The sequence below is a fragment of the Melanaphis sacchari genome, unplaced genomic scaffold (assembly GCF_002803265.2).
Source record: "Melanaphis sacchari strain LSU unplaced genomic scaffold, SCAv2.0 Contig54_pilon_pilon, whole genome shotgun sequence".
In the NCBI taxonomy this organism is placed as follows: domain Eukaryota; kingdom Metazoa; phylum Arthropoda; class Insecta; order Hemiptera; family Aphididae; genus Melanaphis; species Melanaphis sacchari.
In genome coordinates, this window is record NW_020271380.1 from 2,947,010 (window position 1) to 2,971,207 (window position 24,198).

At 24.3% G+C, this 24,198-nt stretch overlaps 1 protein-coding gene across 1 annotated transcript; it reads left to right on the top strand.

Moving 5' to 3' along the window:
• Nucleotides 1-1,165: 1,165 nt before the first annotated feature.
• On the top strand, nucleotides 1,166-22,924 carry LOC112599765 (alkaline phosphatase-like). Its single transcript, XM_025346824.1, has 7 exons — nucleotides 1,166-1,306; nucleotides 5,823-5,876; nucleotides 9,131-9,351; nucleotides 13,652-14,023; nucleotides 16,467-16,659; nucleotides 17,151-17,600; nucleotides 22,222-22,924. The coding sequence occupies exons 1-7, from the start codon at nucleotides 1,231-1,233 to the stop codon at nucleotides 22,518-22,520; spliced, it is 1,665 nt and encodes a 554-aa protein (XP_025202609.1). The 5' UTR covers nucleotides 1,166-1,230; the 3' UTR covers nucleotides 22,521-22,924.
• The last annotated feature ends 1,274 nt before the right edge of the window (nucleotides 22,925-24,198 follow it).

Genomic DNA, 24,198 nt, shown 5'->3' on the forward strand with positions numbered 1-24,198 from the left:
TATTTACATGAATATAAATTTAAAATATAATAGGATTTACAATTGACTTTTAGAGCTTTATAACGGTTGTTGGTATTCGAATACAATTTAATCACATACGATTATATATCAGATAATTTTTTTTATTAAATACCACAGGGCTGTAAAATTATTTCATAATTTGATTTCATATTAATAACCTACACTCAATATTCTTTGACCACTACTCAATAATGAAATTAAAGCAGGGATAACTATATTCTGTGGGCAGCATAAAAAAATGCGTGGACATATTCAATACGTGGTTAGACATTTAGAATTTTTTACCGATAGGAATACTGATTCATAAAATTTCAATGAATAATGGAAAATTATAAAATTTTTGTAAAATATGATGAAGTAAATTGTTCCAATTGAAATGGTCTCCACTAATATTCAAAAAATAAAAAATAGGGAATAGATTTTTTTATATTCAATAAGAATTTTTTTAAACTTGGTATTAAATAATTTTTAAAAATTTAATAATATAAGATCGAATTTTACGAGTAATAGGCGTTTGTTTTTTTTTTAATTTCGTCCGAAACCAAGTTAATATTTATGAATGAATTTGTATTGTATAATATTTTTTATAACATAACATTGGTGAACCACACAGTATTTTTAATTTACCTATCGAATTAAAATTAGAAAGTAGGTTATTATTCACAAATTTATTTTAAAGTTATGATGTTATGAATTTAAGTTAAAATTAATATTTCCTAATACTTATTAGTATTGCCTTATATATATATATGTTGTTAATGACTTCTATTATGTTATTTTGGTTGTTGGTGTTTGTTAGATTAAGTAATATTAACAACGTTAAATATCTTGATTGGTTTCATATTATTTTTATTTTGAATAATTTTTTTTTTTTTTTTGCTATCAATTTTTATTATCTAATAATTACTTTTATAAACGCAGATTCTGCATTATATATAAGTATTAATAGATTTATTACTATCAGTATATTTTTTATCAGTACAAAATGTGTTTGTGTACTCTATGTACTTGTATATTAAATTGTATTTAAGCATATTTATTGATTTTTTTTTTTTTTTTTATAATGATAGCAGTATTTGAATGAAATAAAAACCGGTTTGTTAACTGTTACTATAAAATATAAAACCACTGTCGTAGTAGGTATACTAGGTATAGGCTATGTAAGCATATTAGTATTCATCGGTCGGCGGTCCCGTACTCTGTTTCACAATGCTCCACACCAGCTCGCTGTATGTGACATGGATAACGTTTGTGTGCTGTTTGTTCTTCGTCATAACATACAACAGTAAGTTATGATTATTGTATTTTCCTACGTTTTCTACAACTATTAAAAATCCAACAGAGGTTTTTTTCCATCAAGTAACGATTATATTAACCAGCTAACATAGTACTAACAACTGGGGATTACAAAAACTTTATAACGACTGATTTGAACTTACTTACTACAAACTTTTATATGTATGATAAGAATTAAAGTTTTAACTACTCTCGAAGGACATTTTTAAAACTATAAGAAATTGACCACATTTTAAATAAATTAATGCTTTTAACATAGGTTTCACTTTTTATCGTTCTACTAATAGGTGCGAAATATACGTGCACATTTTGACATTAGATTGTTAAAATGTTATCAGATTATTTATACATTTTTGTAAATTGTCTTATAATAATAGATATTTCAAGAATTTTTCATTTAAATTTAAAATTTGTATTTAATACAAATAATTTACAAGCTAATAGTATATTTTTTTGAATATTGAATTGTATGTATATAGATTTTTTAGGCTTGTTAAATGTTGTTATGGTCATTAATACCATTATTATTATTAAGAATATAAATAAAATAATAAAAATAAGCGATTAATATTTTGTGTTTTAACATTTATAATGTTAAGCAAAAATTAAAAAATAAACTTAACAAACCGAGACGTCTTTTTAAATTTTTTTTTTTTTTATTGAACATAAAGATTAGATTTGGTTATATAATTAATTATAATTAAGAGTTATATATTTTGAGTAGTTCTAAATGTTATTACTGTATTCATTTAAAATTGATGTTTAAAACAGAATATTAATTATTTAAAAGATATAACCAATATTAGTAATGTTGTGTTATTTAATATAATTTATAAAATCTGGAAAAGATAGGAAGATCAAATGTTGAGTGACCATTTTACTTTGCCAACATCATAGGAAATATATGTTATGTAATTGCTATCCATTTAAAAGCAAAGGTGAACCATTAGTCGTTAAATTAATTATGTTATTTTTAGAGTAATCAAAACTAAATTTGCTGACATTAATCTCTTGATATTAAATTACACTATTATAAGTTTTTAGTAATTTTGTTTTACATGTTTTAAATTTCAATTATTTAAAAATTCTAAAAATTATCTCTTTATTTCTTTAATCCATTATTCAGTCAAGATATCTGACCATTAAATGTGTTATGTTAAAATGTTAATATTTTTTAATGCTTGAAAAAAATATTCACAAAAAAACATTGTTGATTTAATTCGAATACACCTACCTATTAAAATATACTTAGTAGTTAACGTTAGTTTTTAAATATTTATGAGAAGGTGATATCTTTTTACAAAGGTGCCAAAACAAACACATTAAGTTGTTGGATGATTTTTTTTTTAAGGTTTTGCTCGTAATGCAATCAACTTGATCGTTACAAAGGTAAAGGCACTATAAATCGAATTATGCACTATATCCGTAGTTTTTTTTTATTATTAAACTCTAACGTGAGTCGACTACATGTATCACATATTCTTTATAGCATCTTCTAAGTTTTCGGAACTTCGTATAAAAAGGGGAAAAAATAATGAAATTATTATGTCCTTTGAATATCATTCGTCTGCGGGTAAAAATACGACCGTAAATAACATACTTAATACTCTAGGGAAATCATATGATGGTTTAAAACTTTGTCAAAAATTAATACTTACTGTTTTATTTTTGATTTTTCTTACTTAAAAAAAAAAAAAATTATATTATATAGAAAGGTATTTTATATTAATAAACTATACTTATAATATACCAAAATTAAATATTTTTTTAAGTATAGGTATATTTCTTTATTGCTTTATGGGTATCGTATAGGTGCAAATTAATTATTATGCCTGTGATGGAAGTTTTTCTAAATTTCAAAAAAAGTATGAAAATAAATTGTTTCTATTAAAGAAAAAGTATTATAAGTTATAACATACAATATATTATACGTACTATATAAACAGAAATACATTTAAAATCATATTTAGTGAATTATATGCAATAAATGCAATAAAAAAATTGTTGAATTTGTCTTAAAGTCAAGTTTCTCTACTATATGTGTCCGTATAGTAGACATTAAATGGTTTACTTTAATAAATGTGATCAATTTGAATTCAATGATATATATTTATATATAATTGTATACGGAAAACAACTCTGAGAAAAGACGATTTATCAGCTTAGGATATTTTATGTTATATTTATTTTATTGATCGCATAACTATACTTAATATTTAAGAAATAAATTATATCAAATTATTCATTATTTTATATTATATATTATTATTTGTTATCATTATCAACGATGGTAACTTTTATAATAATAAGGTTATGAATGACGTAAATATGTTTGTGATATAAATAGTTTAAAATATCTTTATATTTAAAAACTAATAATATGCTTAATGCAAAGTTTCAAGTTCTTGTGGTAACTAATAGTTTTTGAATGATTTTAAATGATGAACTACGAAATAATTTAAAAATGTTCGTGTATCTTACTAATTTTGTCAAGATTATTACTTAATACGTTTAAAAAAAGTCTTGTTAATGTATTTTAATATTTTTTTAACTATAATCAAAAAAATGAATGTGAAGTTTTGTACACAATTTTCAAGTTTTTTGACCGAACTTAAAAACAGTTATTAAAAATTTTAAAATGAATGAAAATTTAAAGTTTTTACTGTTTTTTTTTTTACTTTTGAGCTATATAAAATAAAATTAGATCAATTTTAACAAACCCTGGTTTAATATAAACATTTTAATTTTTTTTTAAATTGTTATCAATAATTTTACAAGTACTTAACAATTTTTATTTTTGACTTATCAAAATACCAACTATATTTAAATTTTTTTACCAAAAACCATTCTTAAAGTTGGAAATTAAAATATTTTTACTACCTACTCCTAAAGGTAGTAACGAATTCAAAAATTAAAAACTACACATTATTGTAAAACTGATATTTTCACTTTTTTGCTCAGAGTATAAATTGTTTTATTGTAATAAAAAATCAAGAATAATTAATACATAGGTGACTTTTTTATGGAAATCTATATACTTGAAAATATAGCGTATTACTTATTATTGGGATAGTTAAAAACATGACCAGGAGGATTAGTCTTGTAATGTATACACGGTAGGACTAAATTTTAGCGGGCTAAGAAAAAAGCTCGCGGTGGCTCGGGTACAGATAAATTATTATTATTATGTATATTATATTCATTTGTCTCATTAGAGACGACGCGCGTGATGCGTTGTGTGCCAACAGTCTCGAAATCTAGAGATTTCCGACTTCCTACGAATGTGGTTTATGTACCGGGTCCATGCGCATTCTTTGAAATTCATTTAACAAATCGATTGAATAGTGATTAATAACCTGATTAAAAATTAAATAATACATTTCACATACCTAAGTGATTACTGACTAAACCAATAATAACTATATAATATTTTATCAAAATTGTAAGTCATAATACAGTCATTAGTCTAGTTGTTGTAATAATATAGTGCCATATTACTATAATGTGTTCATCAAAAATACAGTTTAGTGGAAAAGGACTATATTCAGTTAAAACTCTCAAAGGATTGTATTTTAGTTTTACACGACTCTACCTAATCCACGCATTTGCATGCGATGTGGTGATCTTCAAATTCATCAGAGTAAAGCACATCCAACGTGCACTTTAATATGAAATACTTTGCATACTAATTATTACTACTCTAACCTTTTATCTTCATTGGGAATCACTATATAAATCATATTATAGTTAAAAGTCCACAGCTACTAATCTAACCCATTAAAAATTTGTTGACAACGTTTTATAGAATATTCCTAATTTTATATCACGCTGATCGCTATAATAAGTGAGGCCATCTATGCCACGTTGTATCAACCAAGTGAATTGACGATAATTATGTGTTGTACAAGAGATGTTTATTCAATATAGTTATAAACATATTATACAGTATAATATGAGAGAATATGATACAACGAATGCCTTGACGAGGGAACACGCGTGAGGTGTAAATATTGTTAATTCTGTCAGCGGTGTGGCGACGGTGGTGGCTCATTTGTAGAAATTTTCTAAATTGAAACGAATGACTTACTCAAGAATGAAGTAATTTCTACAGATTAAGTGAAAGAAAACGATGATAGGTAGTATATAGTGTAAAAAGGGCAAACGGTGTGTCGGCACGAGGGGAAAAAACGTGGTCTAAATGTCACGCAATAAATCGTACTGGGTTTTTCGGTAAACTCGCACACCGGCATGTCTTGAAAAAAAAAAATAAAAATAAAAAATAAATACACACAAAGAAACCGAAAAGTTTAGATGATAATAAACTGCCGTTGGTGAAAACTTTAACCGCTGCCACCGACCGCAAAAATCCAGTCACTTGGTAGTTTCTCGCATAACACATCTTCAAACCACCATAATAATATATTATGCGTTCCGTTGTATTTTGTGTCGCAATGACTGTTTTATTTAATTACTCATATTATTACATTTCTGTTATTCGTTTTCAGGTCGTAATGTATGCTGCTCGCATGCCGCCAACGCAAAAGTTTACACGGAACAAGGTAAATCAATTATTATTATAGTTGTTTACGACAACGCTCGAATCGCATTATCCATTCATTTTTAATTAATATTGTGATTTATGTTTGCATTGAATGTGTTTGACGGTTCTTTTATGTATGTATATATATATATTTGTTTTATCTTTGGTTTTTATAAAATGCGAACTATTCAGATGTCTATAACTCACAATGATGATCGGATAAATATTTTTAGTTAATTCCACTTATTGTTGAATTATATGTGAATAAATGTTATATATTTTATTTATTTATTTATTATTTTGATTATAAATTAAGTGCAGGTGTATAATTTAATACTCAAACAATTATTTTTTCAATTACTACTATAAATACTTTCACAGTATATTTCATGAATCTGCTTGAAAATAATTGTACAACATTATCTTAAACAATTAAATATTAAAAGCTTATAGGGTATAAAAATAATAAAAAAAGTTTCAATTTTAGATTTTAAGTAAAATAATTTTGTACAATGTTATTGGTTTTTTTTTTTTGTCTATCGTTATCTTTCGAAACAGTAAAAATACTCTAATTTTTAGTTCAGAAAGTAAATTATGGTAAAAAATCAGATATATTTAGGTACTTTTTTTGTATATAATAACATTTCATAGATACAATATAATTTTCAAAAAAGTCTGGTAAATTTTGATATAAACTCTAGCTACTATACAGCAGACTAAGTTCTTCGATTTTTATTATCAATTTATTTTATATTACCTAGTAATAAACACTCTGTATAAAAAATTAGATCATCTAGTCAAATATTTCAATTTTAAATTACGGTTCTTCGAAAAATTGTGATAAAATTGTTTACCAAGAAGTTTTTTTTTCATAATAAATGATTAATTTAGAATTTTATGAATGTATAAATATATATTTCATGATATATTTTTCAGTAGTTTCCATTTTTTTAGACCTATATAATATGAATAATAAAAATAATAATATATATTTATGCTGGTAGCAGTATTATATCGCTAAAAAATCCAATGTTAGAAGATTATAAATGTTTTTATAGGTCATTTACTCATTTAGTATAATTTTATTATGTAATAATTGAATTATGAACTAATTATTACAGCTAAGAAGTAAATCATTAATTTATACTTATGAACATGTTTATTTAATAAATTATTACATACACAAACACATATGATCGTCATATTACAAAGATACAAATAAATTATTTTATATTACTATGCATTTATCCACTTATAGTAATTTTTTTTCGACACACATATTTTTGGGCTGGGTAAATTTTGATTTTTCGACCTTAACCGATTTTAAGTAACACTAAGTATCACTACTTATTATGCAAGGTAATTTATCTATTATTACTTTAAAGTTTACATTTACTATCATAATACTTCATAATAAATAAGGAGGGTATATTATATTTTTAGCCTAACTTAGAATTTTTGGTGCCTAATCTAATTTAAGATACCTAAATTTTAAAATAATGGTGAAAAACTCATAATAAAATATATATTTAAATATATATATATATGAGTCATCAATTTTCATGAAAGAGTCATGAAATTAAAAATATTGAGTAGTTTTTTTCTTAAAATGATGGTAGTGCATTATTTTTCCCTTTCTTTACAACATACCAAATTTTTGTTTAGATATATAAACCTCGCATTGATAGTTTTAATAATAGGGTAAATTAACTTATTCTAAAACTTTAAGTTGATAATATTACTTGTGTATTGGCTTTTTACGATATTGTAATTTACATGCAAGTTACGAGTATATAGAATATTACAATTTAATCATATTTTACTCTAAAATTGAAATGTTATGAAAATTTAAATTTGATAAAGAGTCGATTTACTCTAATCTTTAGGATCAAATTAACTTTGAAAGCTTACATTTTTAATCACATATTCCGAGACAAAAAATGTTGATTCAAATTTTAATTTTATTCTTTAAATGCTATAATAATTTGATATATTAGTTTGTATGCAGTTGAAATTATGACTTATTTAATTTGTATTCCCCCCACCAAAAAAAAAAAAACCCGCAAAATGGCTTCATTTTGTATAAAAATTTACATAGCTATAGAAATTAATAATTATTATTTATGTTTAAAGTTTCAACGATTATTACTTTTTAAATATATTAAAATTACAAAAATGAATTAATTTAATTTTTACCATACAATTCAGTTTAAAAACTGCTCAACAAATAAATCGATCAAAGTTTTATTTAAAAACTAAAAACATTTTTACTTTGAAACTATAAAATTTATAATAATAATATGTAACAATTACAGTAAACATTTCTTTTATGCGAAAACATCTGTAAGGTCCTCTTTCCAGAAAACTTACAGCTGTAGTAATTTCGTGTAAATAAACAAAAACACATTACCGTACTGAACGCAAGTTTTTAACAGCTAATCTCAGAAATTACTAGGCCGATTTCAATAAAAGTTATATCAATATGTTTCATAATATACATATGATATTCTTTGCTTCTTTTCAATCGTTTTATGCTGAAATAAGATTGATCACACATTAATTTCATTTTGGTTTTCGAAAATCTAATCTTTATTTATTTTTTTTAATATAGACGTAACTTGTTTCACATGAAAAACATTTAAATGTTTCAAAATAAACAAAATAATCATTAGTACTACCTATGAATTTTTTCGAATTTTTATTTAAAAACAATTATAGTATGTATATACATAATATGTATGTGTGCGTTTATTTATTATCCACCCTATTTCATGTAAAATGTTGAATAATAATAAGAAGTAGCTTATTTGGAATTCGTTTCTAATTTTGATTTGTATGTAATTCTGAAATTAGTTGCCTAACTTTATACATTTCCTATTTTTTTTTTTTTATCCTTATAAATAATTAAAAATATAGTTTATAGTACAATAAAGTTCTGTACCTCATCTTATTTTAGTTTAAGTTTTTTTCAGTTATTACTATCAATTTTCTCAATAAAGTAGACCTTGCTTACTGAATTTCATTTTTAAAATCATTTTAAATATTTCTGGCACAAATGCATTATAATATATTGTTCTCGACTTTCAACACAATCGAATCATCTGAAAGAAATTCATTCACGTTCACTATTATACAACCAGCACTTATTAAAATCGGACTTGAGTCTTGAGTGAATTGTTATTTCACGGAATATACATGTATTATGTATATTATATTCACATATACAAAGGCAGGAATAAAATAATTACAGCTTGGATTTTTTTTTTCATGTAGATAAACAGTACTGGATCGAAAATGGTAAGACGAAGGTGGCCGAAAAATTCAAGTATGTGAATAAAAAAGGCGTCGCCAAAAATATAATCATGTTTCTGGGTGATGGTATGTCAGTGACGACGTTGGTGGCTTCGCGTATCTATAAAGGTCAAATGGAAAAACGTTCCGGCGAGAATGAATACTTGAGTTTCGAGAAATTCCCATTTGTCGGCATGTCAAAGGTAATATTTGAATAAACTAAATAAATAAGAAAAAATTTTCAAGACACTTGTCTTACAATATCTTCACTCAAATTTGAAATATATTGAATTTTTAAAATAATTATATTTATGTTATTGGTGTGATATGTGTTGTTGTTTAAATAATTAATGTTAAGATAGTTTTACATTTTTTTTAAAACTATAAAATTGATTTTAATTATGTTATTATGAAGTTAACTAATATTGTGTTCACTTGCGAGTTTAGGTTAAAGCAATATAGCAATTTTTTTATTTAAGTTAACAATATACAATTAGTTTTAAATGGCTACAGAGGTTTTTTTTTGAAAATACTGTTAATTATTTAATCACTTAGTCGTTTTTTAACGTTTTAGATTAATTCATGAATTAATACTATTTTCATGACTTATAATATATACATATAACATTATATTTATAAACCTATATACAAATATGTTTAAAATAAATTTTAATTGAGCTAATGTTTTATACAGTAATGCTATACTTAAAAATATTTTAATTCATTAGATTTACAATAATAACTCTATTTAAAGTCAATTATTTTAATAAGTTTAATAAAAATATATAATATAAAATAACACAGAGTTTAAAAGTAATTGTAAGTTTTTTAACACAAACTACCTAAATATTTTTGTTTATCGTATGATACATCAAAATTATTCAGAATTACTTAATTTTCAACAAAACATAAAAGGCGTAATGATAATCAAAATGTAACCAATTTTAAGAAAAATATTTATTTTTTTAAGATAATTATTTATTAATAATATAGTTTAAAAAATTATATATTTTTATCGTGACTAAAAATTATTATTATTCAACATTTAGTTTTAAGTATTATTTTAATAGTAATTGAATTTAAATTTTTGATCAATACTTTATCTGACGATTTTGTCAGTGTTGATGACAAGGGTAATGGTGTTAATTATTAGAGTCCTAAGAAAAATGTGGTCAAAGTGCAAAGGTATAATGCATAATTAAATGTGCGGTGACTGGGATGACAGCTGTCAAAAACAGTGCGATATGAGAAAGGAGAATCCTAAATAAATAATAAACAATACAGTTAATTATTAAAATTTCAGTTAACGGTAATAAAAACGTAAAAAATCAAAATAAAATGTGTGTAATATTATTTTATATTGATTGTAATTATAATAATTTCTGGTAAATATTTTAAATAAAATTAATGTAAGTTTTCATTATATTTGTTGTTAATATAAGAAATGTAAACAAAATTACCAAACTTTGAAATAATTTAAATAAACATGAATTATAGTTTTTTTTAGTAAAACATTAAACGTTTGATACGTGATAAGTGATAGTAAAATGTCAAAAATGTTGGTTGCCAATATTATCATAAATTTAGAAATATATATATTTGTAATTGTTATAACTTGTAAATTAAATTATGTGTTGTTTAAATTATAGTACAAACAAGATAATAAATACAAATAAATAAAATATAAAATATGTACTTTCGTTTTCTTAGGTATAAAATGTATCTATTGAATGTTAAAATTGAATATATTTCTATGTGATATATTATATTAGTCAGAATGATATGATAAGTGGCAAATATAGTTAAAACAGAATAAATCTGTTCATACATCCTTCACTTTAAGACATAATTTCAGTCCAGATATTGCATTAAATAATTTATTATTCTTTTACTTTATTTGGTTAATTATTTAGTTTGTATTTATTAATTTGTATTTAGTAATTATTTTTTTCTTTGCCTTGATAGCTTTGGTAAGAAATAAATCTGAAATAAAAATACTTAGACAAAAATATCAACATTTAGTATTTTAATAAATAATCTAATTTTGCTTTTGAATCCTAAATTAACCCTACAATGCATGGTGTTGCCTGTGGGCAACAATGTGTATAATAGCCTCTAATATCTAAAATACTTCTTGTAAAATGTTTATAAATACTTTTAAAAGTACTTAAGATGGTATATATTCATTTTATGGTGATTATAATAGTATGGAAATAACTAATTATATTTATTTTAAGCTTTTTTCAATATTGTTTTATCGTTATCGGCATTATCAATTTTTTCACTGATGTATGCATTTTCACAGTACAATAAATCAGTGATATTTTATATAATACTTTTGGGAAAAATTTTTTTGTGTTTCCTACACTGTAATAAGTCAGTTAGTATAGAATAATTGACATTTTGTCGATTCGTAGTATTGTACTAACTAAGTTTTTACTTTGTTGCCTGTGAGCAACATTATGCATTCCCGTTATGTTATCATGTGATAATATAAACAAATGATTACTAATAGACAACCACTTGCGTTTTACTGTCTATCGCTGTTCTACGACTTGTTGTACATTTTGCTGACATTTTGAGTTTTTGACTGTTTTTATTGTACTTTTATATAACATATAAAAGGCATACAACATAAAAATTCATTATTATTTTATTTTATAATTAAAAATAAATATTTATCATAAAAGATATTATTTTAGTTTTTTGTGACTTATATTAGTTGTTTTGTTACTTATATTAGTTATTTTGTATTATTTTGTTATGTATTGGCAGGTCAGTCAATTACATTTTTGTTCTAAGTTTATACCAAAAAGGTTATTAATTTTTTATTATTTTTATTTCTATATATTTTTTTGTTACATATTGATACTACATTGATTACTACTTTATGTTAAATTAAAAAAAAATTATACTTTGTTTTGTAATTGGCAAGTTAGACAATTATTTTATTATATTTATAGTTAATCAATAAACAATAAAACTTTTCAAGATATACATTTTTAAATTTATTGATAATTAATTATGTTGTACCCGTAAATGCATAGTGTTGCTCACAGGCAACAAACTAAAAAATTCGTTTTTTAGGGACTTAAAATACCAAAAAAATTTATTAAGTATTTTTCCCTTAATAAGGAGTAATATAACAACCCAAAAAAACATTAAAAAAAAAAAAAAAAAAAATCATGCATTGTAGGGTTAAGTTTTACCAATACATAGTTTCTTATTTATAATTTATACTCTTTCACCATACGTACTTTCTACGCTTATATATATATAACAGTATTTATATACATTTTCTTCTTAAAATATAAATAAAATAAAAAATTGGCTTACTATACGTTTTTTTATACAGTCAAACATGTTAAGTGTAAAAAACCTTAATTAAACAAACACTATAATATTTTAGTAAATTAATTTTTATTAATACATAATGGTACTTATAATATTAATATAGACGAGTTTTTACACAGTTAAAATTCAAAATATTGAATTTTATACTTATTGAACTAAAAATCATGGTTTATATGTTCGTATAAAAAAACTATAATTTTATTGGTTATTTTAAAAGATGAAAAGTACTGAATTTTTAGGAACATTTATGATACACGCAATTCTAATATTTTGTAACATACATATTTATTTTTTCCTCTTTATATTTTTTGTTGTGACTAATACTAATTTTTGATTTTTAAATGTTTAAATGTCAATTTATATTTTATATTATATTTTTGTTAAATATTGAACTAATTTTTTAATTTTTTTTTTATTAATAAGTGTTTTAAGTTTACACGGACGGATTAAAAAAGTAAAAAACCACACATTGAACGGTTTAGCTTTTATCACTTCACTAATGTTATTTAAACTTCAAATACTTACAAATAAATTTATATTTGCTTAATATAGTTTGCTACATACGTGTTTGAATATTGGATTATTTGTCAACCAAATTATTCATACATGAGTAGAGATGTGCAAGATAGGGTTAATGTTAAAATCATATACACACAATAGCGATGCTCACGTATTCTTATTTCTTATTCAACTAAAGCGATCTAACGATACGCACAGACGTTACTGAGAAATAAATCGAAGCGTACGTTTGTCATTCCAAGACAATCTCAAAAGTAGTAAAACAATGGCTTTACTGCACCAATACATTTTTAATATTTTTACAACGTTAATTTGACGAATGAATTTTAATTGTATGTAAGAAAAAGTCATGGTAAATGGTTGATATAACAAAATCACCAAAATGATTGTGAAAAAAAAATAAACAAATTAAATTAGGTATTTATTTTTTTTTAATTTTGTTCTTTCATGATACTTTTATACATCTGTAGAAACATGTTCGCTGGTACAAAATTATTTCTCTAGACTCTAACGACATTTTGTTTGTACTTTTATATCAGATATCGGCTATTAACATGACAACGGGATGGCGTAATGAATGCATTTTTGGGCAGTTCTTTAAATTCACATACGTGTTACTTATTGTTGTAGACCTACTGCGTGGACAAACAAGTATCCGACTCGGCATGCACGGCCACCGCTTACTTGTCAGGTGTGAAAGCCAACTATGAAACGATCGGGTTGTCGGCCTCAGTGAAGCTGAACGACTGTCCCGGGTCTAAAGCGCCCGGAAACCAGACACAGTCTATAGCCGAATGGTCGATGGCTAAGGGTAAAGCCATCGGATTGGTGACTACTACCCGTGTAACGCACGCATCCCCGGCCGGGCTATATGCACACACGGCGAACCGAGACTGGGAGTCGGATGTCGAATTGGCAAAGGCGGCGAAACTGACAGATGTGACGCAGTGCGAGGACATAGCCAAACAGCTAATAACCAAAAGCCCCGGGATTGACATAAAGGCAAGTATGAGTATTGCATTGTTTTTTTATTTTTCAAAAAACTTTGTGCACGTCAACACATTTTTCGATTTTTTTTTTTTTAAACTCGTGACTAACTTTGGAAATTTTTTTTGTGACCCATGTCAGACTTGATTAGTGAGAACTGAGAAGGTGCCGCTAAATAATTCTCCTATTTTATTTTATACATTGAAGGTATATTATTTTATTATATAGTACATAGGTACTAGACAAGTTTACTTTGAAATCGTATAAATAAAAAGGGGTAATGAAGATAATTGCTTTGCTATAAAATATAAGTATTGAGTATACCTTGTCATTAAGTAAATTACTTTTAGGTATGTGTGAAATATGTAAAGGTAAGGTAAAGTTTAATATGTAAGTTAATGAAGATATTTAATTCAAGTTTAGTTAAGTTAAAAGAGCACAAGATCGATAAGTTAGAAATTAATCGTTAACAAGTTATAAATTTAACTCGATAAGTTAATATTTAATATAGAAAAAAATACTAACGTAACTCAGTTAATTTATTTATTTTTTTAATTAGTATGTAAATCACATAAAGAATGACTACCTATGTACTTTTAATTTACTAAATTATAAAAAATAATTTAATTTAATTTTTATCAATATGCACATTGTACAGTGTAAATACCCTTTTACGTTACATGATATATTATTTATTAATTTAAACTATACTTATCTCAAATTAATAATTTAAAAAATATTATTTTTTTATATAATATAGCAATTGAAGGTCATAAAACATTAATACAATACAATTTATAATTTATAATTTTACTAAACAAATTTCTAATATCAACTACAAAAAGCTAAGTTATTTCAATTGTTAATTAAACTCCTTAGGTTCATAAGTTTATAAGGAAATAAACTAACTAGTTAATGCTCATTTTTGTAAATATTAAAGTAATAATATAAATCATAAAAACAATTATGAGCAAGGATGATTTGTAAGCCTGTATTATTATAAGTTTATTTCATGTTATGTTTTTTGTCATTACTATTTATGTAATTTGTTTTAATTTTTGTTGAATAAAAACAAAATAATTAAAATTGGTATTTATTCTTTGTTTGTTTTATTATCTAATTTTATACAAATCTAAACTTTGTTTGTCTATAAAAAAAAATATGCTGGTATATATTTTAGATTTTTTGGTCAAATAATAAACAAATTAAACCTTATGTTAAATTTAATTTTTCCCAAAACGTTTTTATTGATATTCATCAAAAAAAAAATAAAAATTTTAAAGTCTAGATATAGCTTAAAAATATTAAAAACATATAGAAAATGCTATTATAAATATTTGGTGAGTATTTTTAGTATTTAAGATATTCGTTTTTGAATTATAACAATATATATGTATTTATACTGACCAATTGCGTAAAAATTTCCATTTTTCCTAATGTTTGTTTGTTTTTCTATTTTTATTAAGGAAAGTATTGGGTATTTTAACTTTTAATCTGTACTAATTAATTTTTTTTTTTACTACCTATAAAAGATATTGAAGTTAAAAATCTAATCATTTTTATTGTCCTAAAAGAAAAAAAAAACATCATTTAAATTCAATACATTTGTCGTTCCTCTCAGAATCTAAAATATCATATATTTTATTTTAATTTTTTTTTTTTCATACTTAACTTAGCGATTATTGAAATTAAATTCACACTTTTTGTTCTCCATCACCCATTTGTTAAAGACTACTGCGTGATGTTTCTACTGACCGATAACTGTGGTAATACGATAACCACTTAACAGCTTTGTCACGGATAAATGGATAATAAATTCGGGTCAGTCCTTGATACAGTCGTCACTCTTAGATTTATACGTGTTGTTCTGTAATATTTTTCAGAATGAAAACCTCACGTTTTCATCTGTTAATTATTGATTAAAGCCTTTTTTTATCTTTTGTTCAAGCATTAAATCTATATGACTAATTCAAGATTTATTTAAACAATAAAATTTTAAATTGATCTTGTTAAGTTATCTTACTGTGTATAGTCATACTTTATTGTATTGTACGAATTTTATCATTTTATTAATTTATACTATTTTGATGCTAGGTATACGTATTTATCCAAATTATTATACTCCGTGAATTTTGATTGTATAAAATAATATCTTGATTGTTGAAATAATATTATATGACTTAATAGAATATCGTATATGATTAAAAGCTTAGGTATATTATATTTTAATAATACGATATATTTTTTTTAAAGATAAGAAATAATTCAAATATTATGAATAGTATTTGTTTCTTAATTAATTAATTTTTTTATGCAAGATATATCGACATTAATTATATTTAAATATTCATAGTAAAAACATTAAATATTATTATGATTTGGTTATAATATAAAATGATTCTTGAAACAATAAATAATTCAATAAAACGTTAAATATGAATAAATTATTTATTTTTAGGTGATACTGGGTGGAGGTCGTAACATGTTTTTCCTTAATGATACAGTTCATAATGGATCAAGAATTGATATGGATCTCGTACAATTTTGGAAGAAAGATAAGGAAAAACGTTTTGGAAACGGTAAATCGGCATACGTTGAAAACAGAGAACAACTATTAAGTGTTGACCCTTCTAAAACCGATTATTTATTGGGTAAGCAAATACGAATAACATTTCTTGTTTATTATATTGTATGAATATAATATATTAAATATTTTATGAGTAGTTAATCCAAAACAAATGTAAAACAGCATAAAAAAAGTATTTTGTCAAAACATTTTTTTAGCCATTTCAATTTCCTTTTTTTTTTTTATCTTTTGATGTCTTTTTCTTTTTTTTTAGATGTGGAGAGAAAGTGAATAATTTTTCTTCAATTTAAGTTCATCAAATAAAAAAAAAATCAATTATGTAAAAACATATACTTTTAAACGACCTTATGAAGCCTCTTGAAAAAATAAGTTTATAACGTTTATAAATTATAAGTTTTAAAAATATTAATATTTTTTTACTCTGGTTAGGGTTTTTTAAACAGTTTAGTCTAAAATTATAAAATCTAATTAGATAAATAATCATACAGATGTTGTTTTATGGCAATATTTAGGCATTTAGCATAATATATTTATAATGCATGTCTTACGTTTCAGGACTTTTCGAGAAACGTCATATGAAATATCGTTTGAAAGCGGACGCTAATATACAACCTACTTTGACCGAAATGACTAAAAAAGCCATAGATATTTTGAAGAAAGAAAAAAACGGATTTTTCCTGTTTGTTGAGGGTGGACTTATCGATGCTGCGCATCACGAAACAATTGCCAGGTTAGCTTTGGATGAAACTGTTGAGTTCTCCAAAGCCGTTCAACAAGCTGTCGACATGACCAGCGAAGACGACACACTAATCGTCGTTACTTCTGATCATTCACATACCATGACAATGGCAGGTTATCCGGACAGGGGCAACGATATTTTGAGTTTTTCGGGGTTACTTGGGCTTGATAATTTGCCATTTACTACACTCAGCTATGCCAATGGTCCAGAAAATCTACAGCCCGATGTGAATTGCGCCCGCCGGGATTTATCCAAGGCTGATACAAGTAATTTCCATATTTTAATAGTTATTCGTACTAGGTTGGAACGTTTTCGGAAATATCATAAATTGTCACCGTGTTCAATAAAATATTAAAATGATTATCGTATATTATTTTCGTTTCCGAAAAAATAAAGTCACCTAAAACCATTGTGAATAAAAATGAACCTAAATAATATTGTGAAAATATTTTGTTATTCTATACATAAATATTGCATGAAAACACTCAATCGACAACAAATCGTTGATGCATTTTTCATCAATGTATATTCATTATATTGAGGATAAAGCACTAAGACATTTCCAAAATATATTTTATAAAGCTAATGGTGTTTTTTATAGGTAGTCAAAATAAACGATAGAATTGAATTGTACTTCTATTTTTGAAAGTATTCACTATACTACAAATGGCTTTACTATAGATACGATTACGAACTTTGTAGCTTTTTAGAATTACAATAGGGTAATTTTTTAGTGATTTATGTTTTATTTTAAGAACGATATTTGATTTTACATGCAATACGAACGCTGGGTATAGTTATTTTAATTTACTATACAAATTAATTAATTAATTTAAGTACGAGTAGTAATAATGAATTCATTATTAAAAAAATTTAAGACGTGTGCTTAAAATACATTGTACATTTTATATTACGACGCACTTTTTAAACATTTTAACTAATTACATTGATAATAATCTATTATTGCATCAGTTATAAAAAAAAAAAAAAAAAAAAAAATGTAATTGTTTCTTTTAAATGAATTACGTTAATAGTAATTTAATTTATATTCGAAGAAATTCACACAGCATAATTATAAGCAACAGTTTCTTCCATACTCATGTTCTCTAAGGTTATATTCGTATATGTAAAATTTAATATTATAATAAGAGCAACATTCATTTTTTGAAGAAATTAAATCGTTTGACAAGTGATTTTATATTTTAGTAAGTAAATAAATAAGTATATATTATAAATAATAGTGAGTGCCCAATCGAAAACAAACTATTTACAAGTATCATTAACTAACGCTATTACTATTATAGTAGCTTTAATCCATTAAGCGAAAACAACATTTATCATTGGATTATAATATCATACGACATACGTATTAGGTATCTACAGATCTTAAATTGAAAGTAATACTATTTTATGGTTTTAAACCGGATTAAGAGCGTTTTATCATTTAATTTAAAATATCAAGTATCATTTAAATTTTTTAATTTATATTTCGTAAATGTAAAATAACATCTACAGAGTGGTTTATGTATCCAATTTATTTTGTGAATTATTGTATATTTTTGTAAATTATGTTATGTTTTCTTGATAATTTTTCTTTCTTTTTTTTTGAAACTAAGTTTGGATATTGCTTAAATTTTTTAAATAACTTAAAAATCAGTTGATAAAATGTTTATAGGTTTTATTGTTCTTAAATTATATACTAAATATTAGAAATAATGATTTGACTAATAACCATAGAAAGTTATTTGAGTTATTTGAGACATCGCAAACCTATTTTACTTAATGTCTGGACTTTTTTTGGAGCATATATTTAAAAAGATGCATTCAAAAGTGACTTTATTATTGTTCTTATTATAGGTACGTTGTTGACTCGTTTGTATATTAATAAAAAGTAATTAAAGTATTTTGTTCGATGTGTAGGTATATGATATGTTTCTCTCTGATATATAATATATATATATATATAATATTATGACTTTCAATTTATATGAAGTTTTCCATGCAAGTTTATATTTTTTTAATCAGTATTTTTGATAAAATTTTAACTATGATTTTATATCGGTATAATATGGAATATTGTTTTAGAATGTAACGATTTTGATTTTTAAAATATTTATAAGTAATATAAATTAAAAATAATAAATTATAAAGACCTATTATAAAGTCAGTTATAAATAATTTTTGTAAACGCAAATACATTTTTAATACGTATTATGTGTTAATTATATCATTTTGTGGCCTATTTTATTGTTCGTAAAGAGAAAATTATAAAATGGACGTGATAATGATAAATTTAATGTGTAAAATAATAATTTAAATTGGAAATTATTAGTACCTGATTATACTCGTAAGAACAACTCTAAATCGTTGTTATTATAGTAAGATTTTTAATCTTATACATTGATTTAAAAAATATGACCTTTTGTATACTTTAACTTGTAGAAATTATCAATATCGTTTTTTATGTTATGTTTGTAGTTGTAGTACTAAATGCAATATTGCTCAATATAAATTAATATATTTTTTTATTATCTTTTTCTCTTCTTTAGATCGCAATATTGTGAAATAATGTTATATATTGTTCAAACACAGGAATACAGTATCACTATAATGATACATAGGTATTTTTTAACGTTATAATGACATAATTAGTTCTTAGATACAAATATAGAGTGTTTCAAAAAGAACGCTGATTTAAAACTGTTATATAGATCAAATTTATTTATGTAAAAATAACATTTTCTTCAGAAGAGATTGGAGGTTTAAACATGAAAAATAATATTGGACATATAGCCTCACTCTATTAGCTCCACATGCGATCACTGGGTTTAAGAAATTATTCATTACCTGATCACATATTGCCCCATAAAATAAGTGGCGACCAAATCTACCCACATCAATTTTGCGATTAGTTACCGTATGATTTTTTATCATAAAGATACAGTAAGTCATGAGTTTATCAGAATTTGATAAACTTTTTTGAATTTTATCGCAATTTGTTGGATCATAGTGAAGAAATTATTCTCTACGAACTTGATGGAGCAATATATGTTCAGGGAATAAATAATTTCATGAACCAAGTGATCGCATGTAGAGCTACTAGGGAAAGGCCATATGCTCGATATTATTTTTCACGTTTAAGACATTTTATAGTAATAAAGTTTTAATTAGTTGATCGATAAAAACAATACGCGAAAATATTATGACGTGAATCATACAGCAAAAATGACATTTTGTTATTTTTATAATATCTTAAATAGCTCAATGCCTAGTAAAACTATAAGATACGAACTAGTCATATTATTAAAATTAGTAATATATAAATACTCGAACTAAACCAAATATCTAGTAGATGAAATCAAAATTTAAACATGTATTTGAGGAACGATTTAAATAATATTTTGAATGACAAAAATTAATTTCGAAGTTAAATAAAATTTTGTTATAAGTTGAAATGACTTAATAGATTTGTCAAAACTAAAAATAATTCAATTCAACTGTCAGGGTTTGTAAAATAACTAATAAAAATCTATCATTACTAAATCGGAAATAACACGTGCAAAAAATTTGATTTTTTTTTTTTAAATAATATTTTTTTTTTACAGTAGTTAAGTGACGGATGGGAGGGAAAAATCAAAATTCGTTTTACCTATATATATATATATATAGGTATATATATATATATACTCGTAAACGTGCACTCTTCACTTGGATTTTCGAAATTAAGGCTTATCGTGGCGTTAAGTCAGAGGAAAATCACAGTTCTGTTTTTGATCGGTAAAAAATATATTGTTGCTAAAATATATTTATTATTATAAATTCAGAATTAAATAAAATTATTAAACAATTGATTTTCAAAATTTAAATATCCAAATTTATTACAAAAAAATTTTTTTTTAATTTTAAAATAAAACCATTAAAAAAATCCATATTCGAAGTCTTTAAGATCAGCAATTTAAAAGTATAAAGATTTCAGATACTCATTATTAAAAGTTATCTTAATGAGCATAAAAAAACAAAGTTACCTATAAAGGTATTTTTATCTATCGTATAAGTTTAAATAAATCAATTAATAGTTTGTGCGGATATCTCAGATTATAAAAATACACCGATTTTATATACCACTACTACATCATACATACTCTCATTATACATAATATATATTATATTACAAAAATGTTTTTTTAAGAACGTATTAAACATTTATATAGAAGTGATACTGATTGACAACGTCATGCCATAAACATTAGTCGTAATAATCTCTGGTTTTTTATTCCAAAAACGATATATCTCTTATCCCTTATTTAAAAAAAAAAAAAAAAAACTATACTCGTATAGACTACCATTTCCTTCCATTATTAAAAAATAAATAGTACCCTCTTATTATTTTTAATAGGTACTCATAATTTCCTAGCCAAGTGTTCAATATGATGTAATAACAAGCATATAAGTTATAATAATTAAAAACTATAATAACTTTAAATCAAAATATAAAATACAAATTTTTATCAAATTTTTAATTACTTATATATTATAATAATGGAAGTAATAATTTTAATTTAAAAAAAAAAAATAGTAAATAATTGTATAATATTTAGAAGAAAATAGACACGATTCTAGTTCAAATAAAAAAGTGATGGAAAATGGTAAATACCTTTCTTTTTTTGGAGGAAAACAATATATAGTCTCGTACCTTTGGTAATCTACAGCAGTTGGTTTTGGTATCGCAATTTTTATTTATTATTAATAATAATATTAAAAACTGAAAAATTAAGATAATAATCCTTTTTAAATTCAATTTATTAGTTTTAAAAGACCATATGATTTAATATCATGATAATATGCAGCTCTAGTTATATAAAGTATTATTGTATTTTCTATTTTTAGATGATCTGTCGTTTACGTATCCAAAGCTGGTGCCATTACGAATCGAAACCCACGGAGGTGACGACGTGATGGTATTCGCTCGAGGTCCCTGGGCCCATCTGTTCTCTGGCAATTATGAACAGAACCTAATACCTCTGACAATGGGATTTGCGGCTGGCGTGGGACCGGCTTCCAATCTGGAGGGTAGTCCAGCCGCGTTCACATCTACTGGACTTAGCACCGTTGCTACCTCGTCACCACTTGCTATATTCACTAGTACCCTACTAACGACAACCGTTTTCTGGCGTGTTTTTTTATAGTCCACACTTGAAACAACTATTTTTCAATTAAAATTTTAATTTTTAATTTTTTTTTTTTCATATGTTTAACATAATAAATATTTTAAATACCTCTATTTACTATGTGATGGTGAAATTACAATTTTTACTTTTAATTTGTATCAAAAAAAACCTTGAGAGTTTTACCATCAGCTTATTTTCAACATTATTTTTTTAAAGTTTTATTCGATTTTTATGTTATATTAATTAATCGTCATTCCACTCATTTATTTATTAATTTTTTTACTATCTCAAATTTATTTTTTGTTTTGCCATAGTAAATACAGACATTTTATTGATCTTTGACCGTGCCTAAATATTCAGTGTGCGCGATAACTTTAACAAGCTTTGTGTGTGGAATATTATATAGTACAATAATATTATTATATTTGATTTATCTTAATTAACTATACGTCCTCTGTACCCTGCTATAGTTTGCTAAGAACCAACGTTGTCAGGAAGTGATAGTCAATACCTGTAAATATGAGACCTTATGTGTTTATTTAACTACCTTTTTATAAAAATGTTGCAATATTTGTTGTTAAACTACATGCTATATTTTTCTTACAAAGTTGGTCCCATTTGACCTTAAATTCTATTATCAATCCATTTATTTGTAGTTCTGTGGTTTGAGTCGGTACTAAACAAACATAAGGTCTATTATATCTTTCGGAAAAAACATGTCAAATCATAACGAGTTAATAATTTAAACAATTAAAATACGAATATAACATTATACTCGTATTATAATATTAAACAAAAGTATCCAGAGTCAACATTAATTAAATTGTCTCTATCTATTCTGTTTCTAATATTATATTATCTCAATTCATCGCACAATTAAATTCTATCATTAGTCCGTTAGTTTCCCTCTTATCGACTCTTATTCTTAAGTCTTAATATGCTTATATCACTAAAGGTTTACCTCTCCAACATTATATCTAGAAGTACATCAACCCACAACCATATTTTGTGTATACTATTACAACTATACTCAGCAGTATTTTATTACTATTTATTGATATATAATTTATTACATAATTATAACCATTAAACAATACGTATAATATCTATTATTGTTACTATATATAGAATATTAAAACATATGGTCTAGAATATTAAAACTATTGTCATAATTCTAAATTTTATTAAAACAAAAATGAAATAACATATAATTAGGTATTTCCTGTTTAAATATGAATAAATTGAAAAAAAAAGTCAAATAATAATTAGGCGGTTGTTAACGCGGTATTGCAATAATCACGCAATAACGTGGTTGGTGGTTACGTGTGAATTGTCATTATTACGTTTTATCGTATGTCTCATTAGAAAACCGACCACGATATTGTGTGTGTGTGTAATAATTAAAAATATTTTATGCATATGGTCTAAACAACATATTATTTTCATTTTGTGTCTAATCTTCCTCTTAGTTAAGTATATATTTTTCTTTTTATCAAAAATGTTTCTACGATAAACCGTTGTCGTCAATATTATTGCGATAGGCCTATTGAAATTTTCTTTTTAATTAATTTTTTAACAATCACATCCCTTTTCCGTGATCGTTTCTCTACCGACCTATCGGTACTATGTGATCTAATAAGCAAAAACGCGACGCGAAATGTCACAGCAACGGAAATTAGATACGATGCGCGATCGT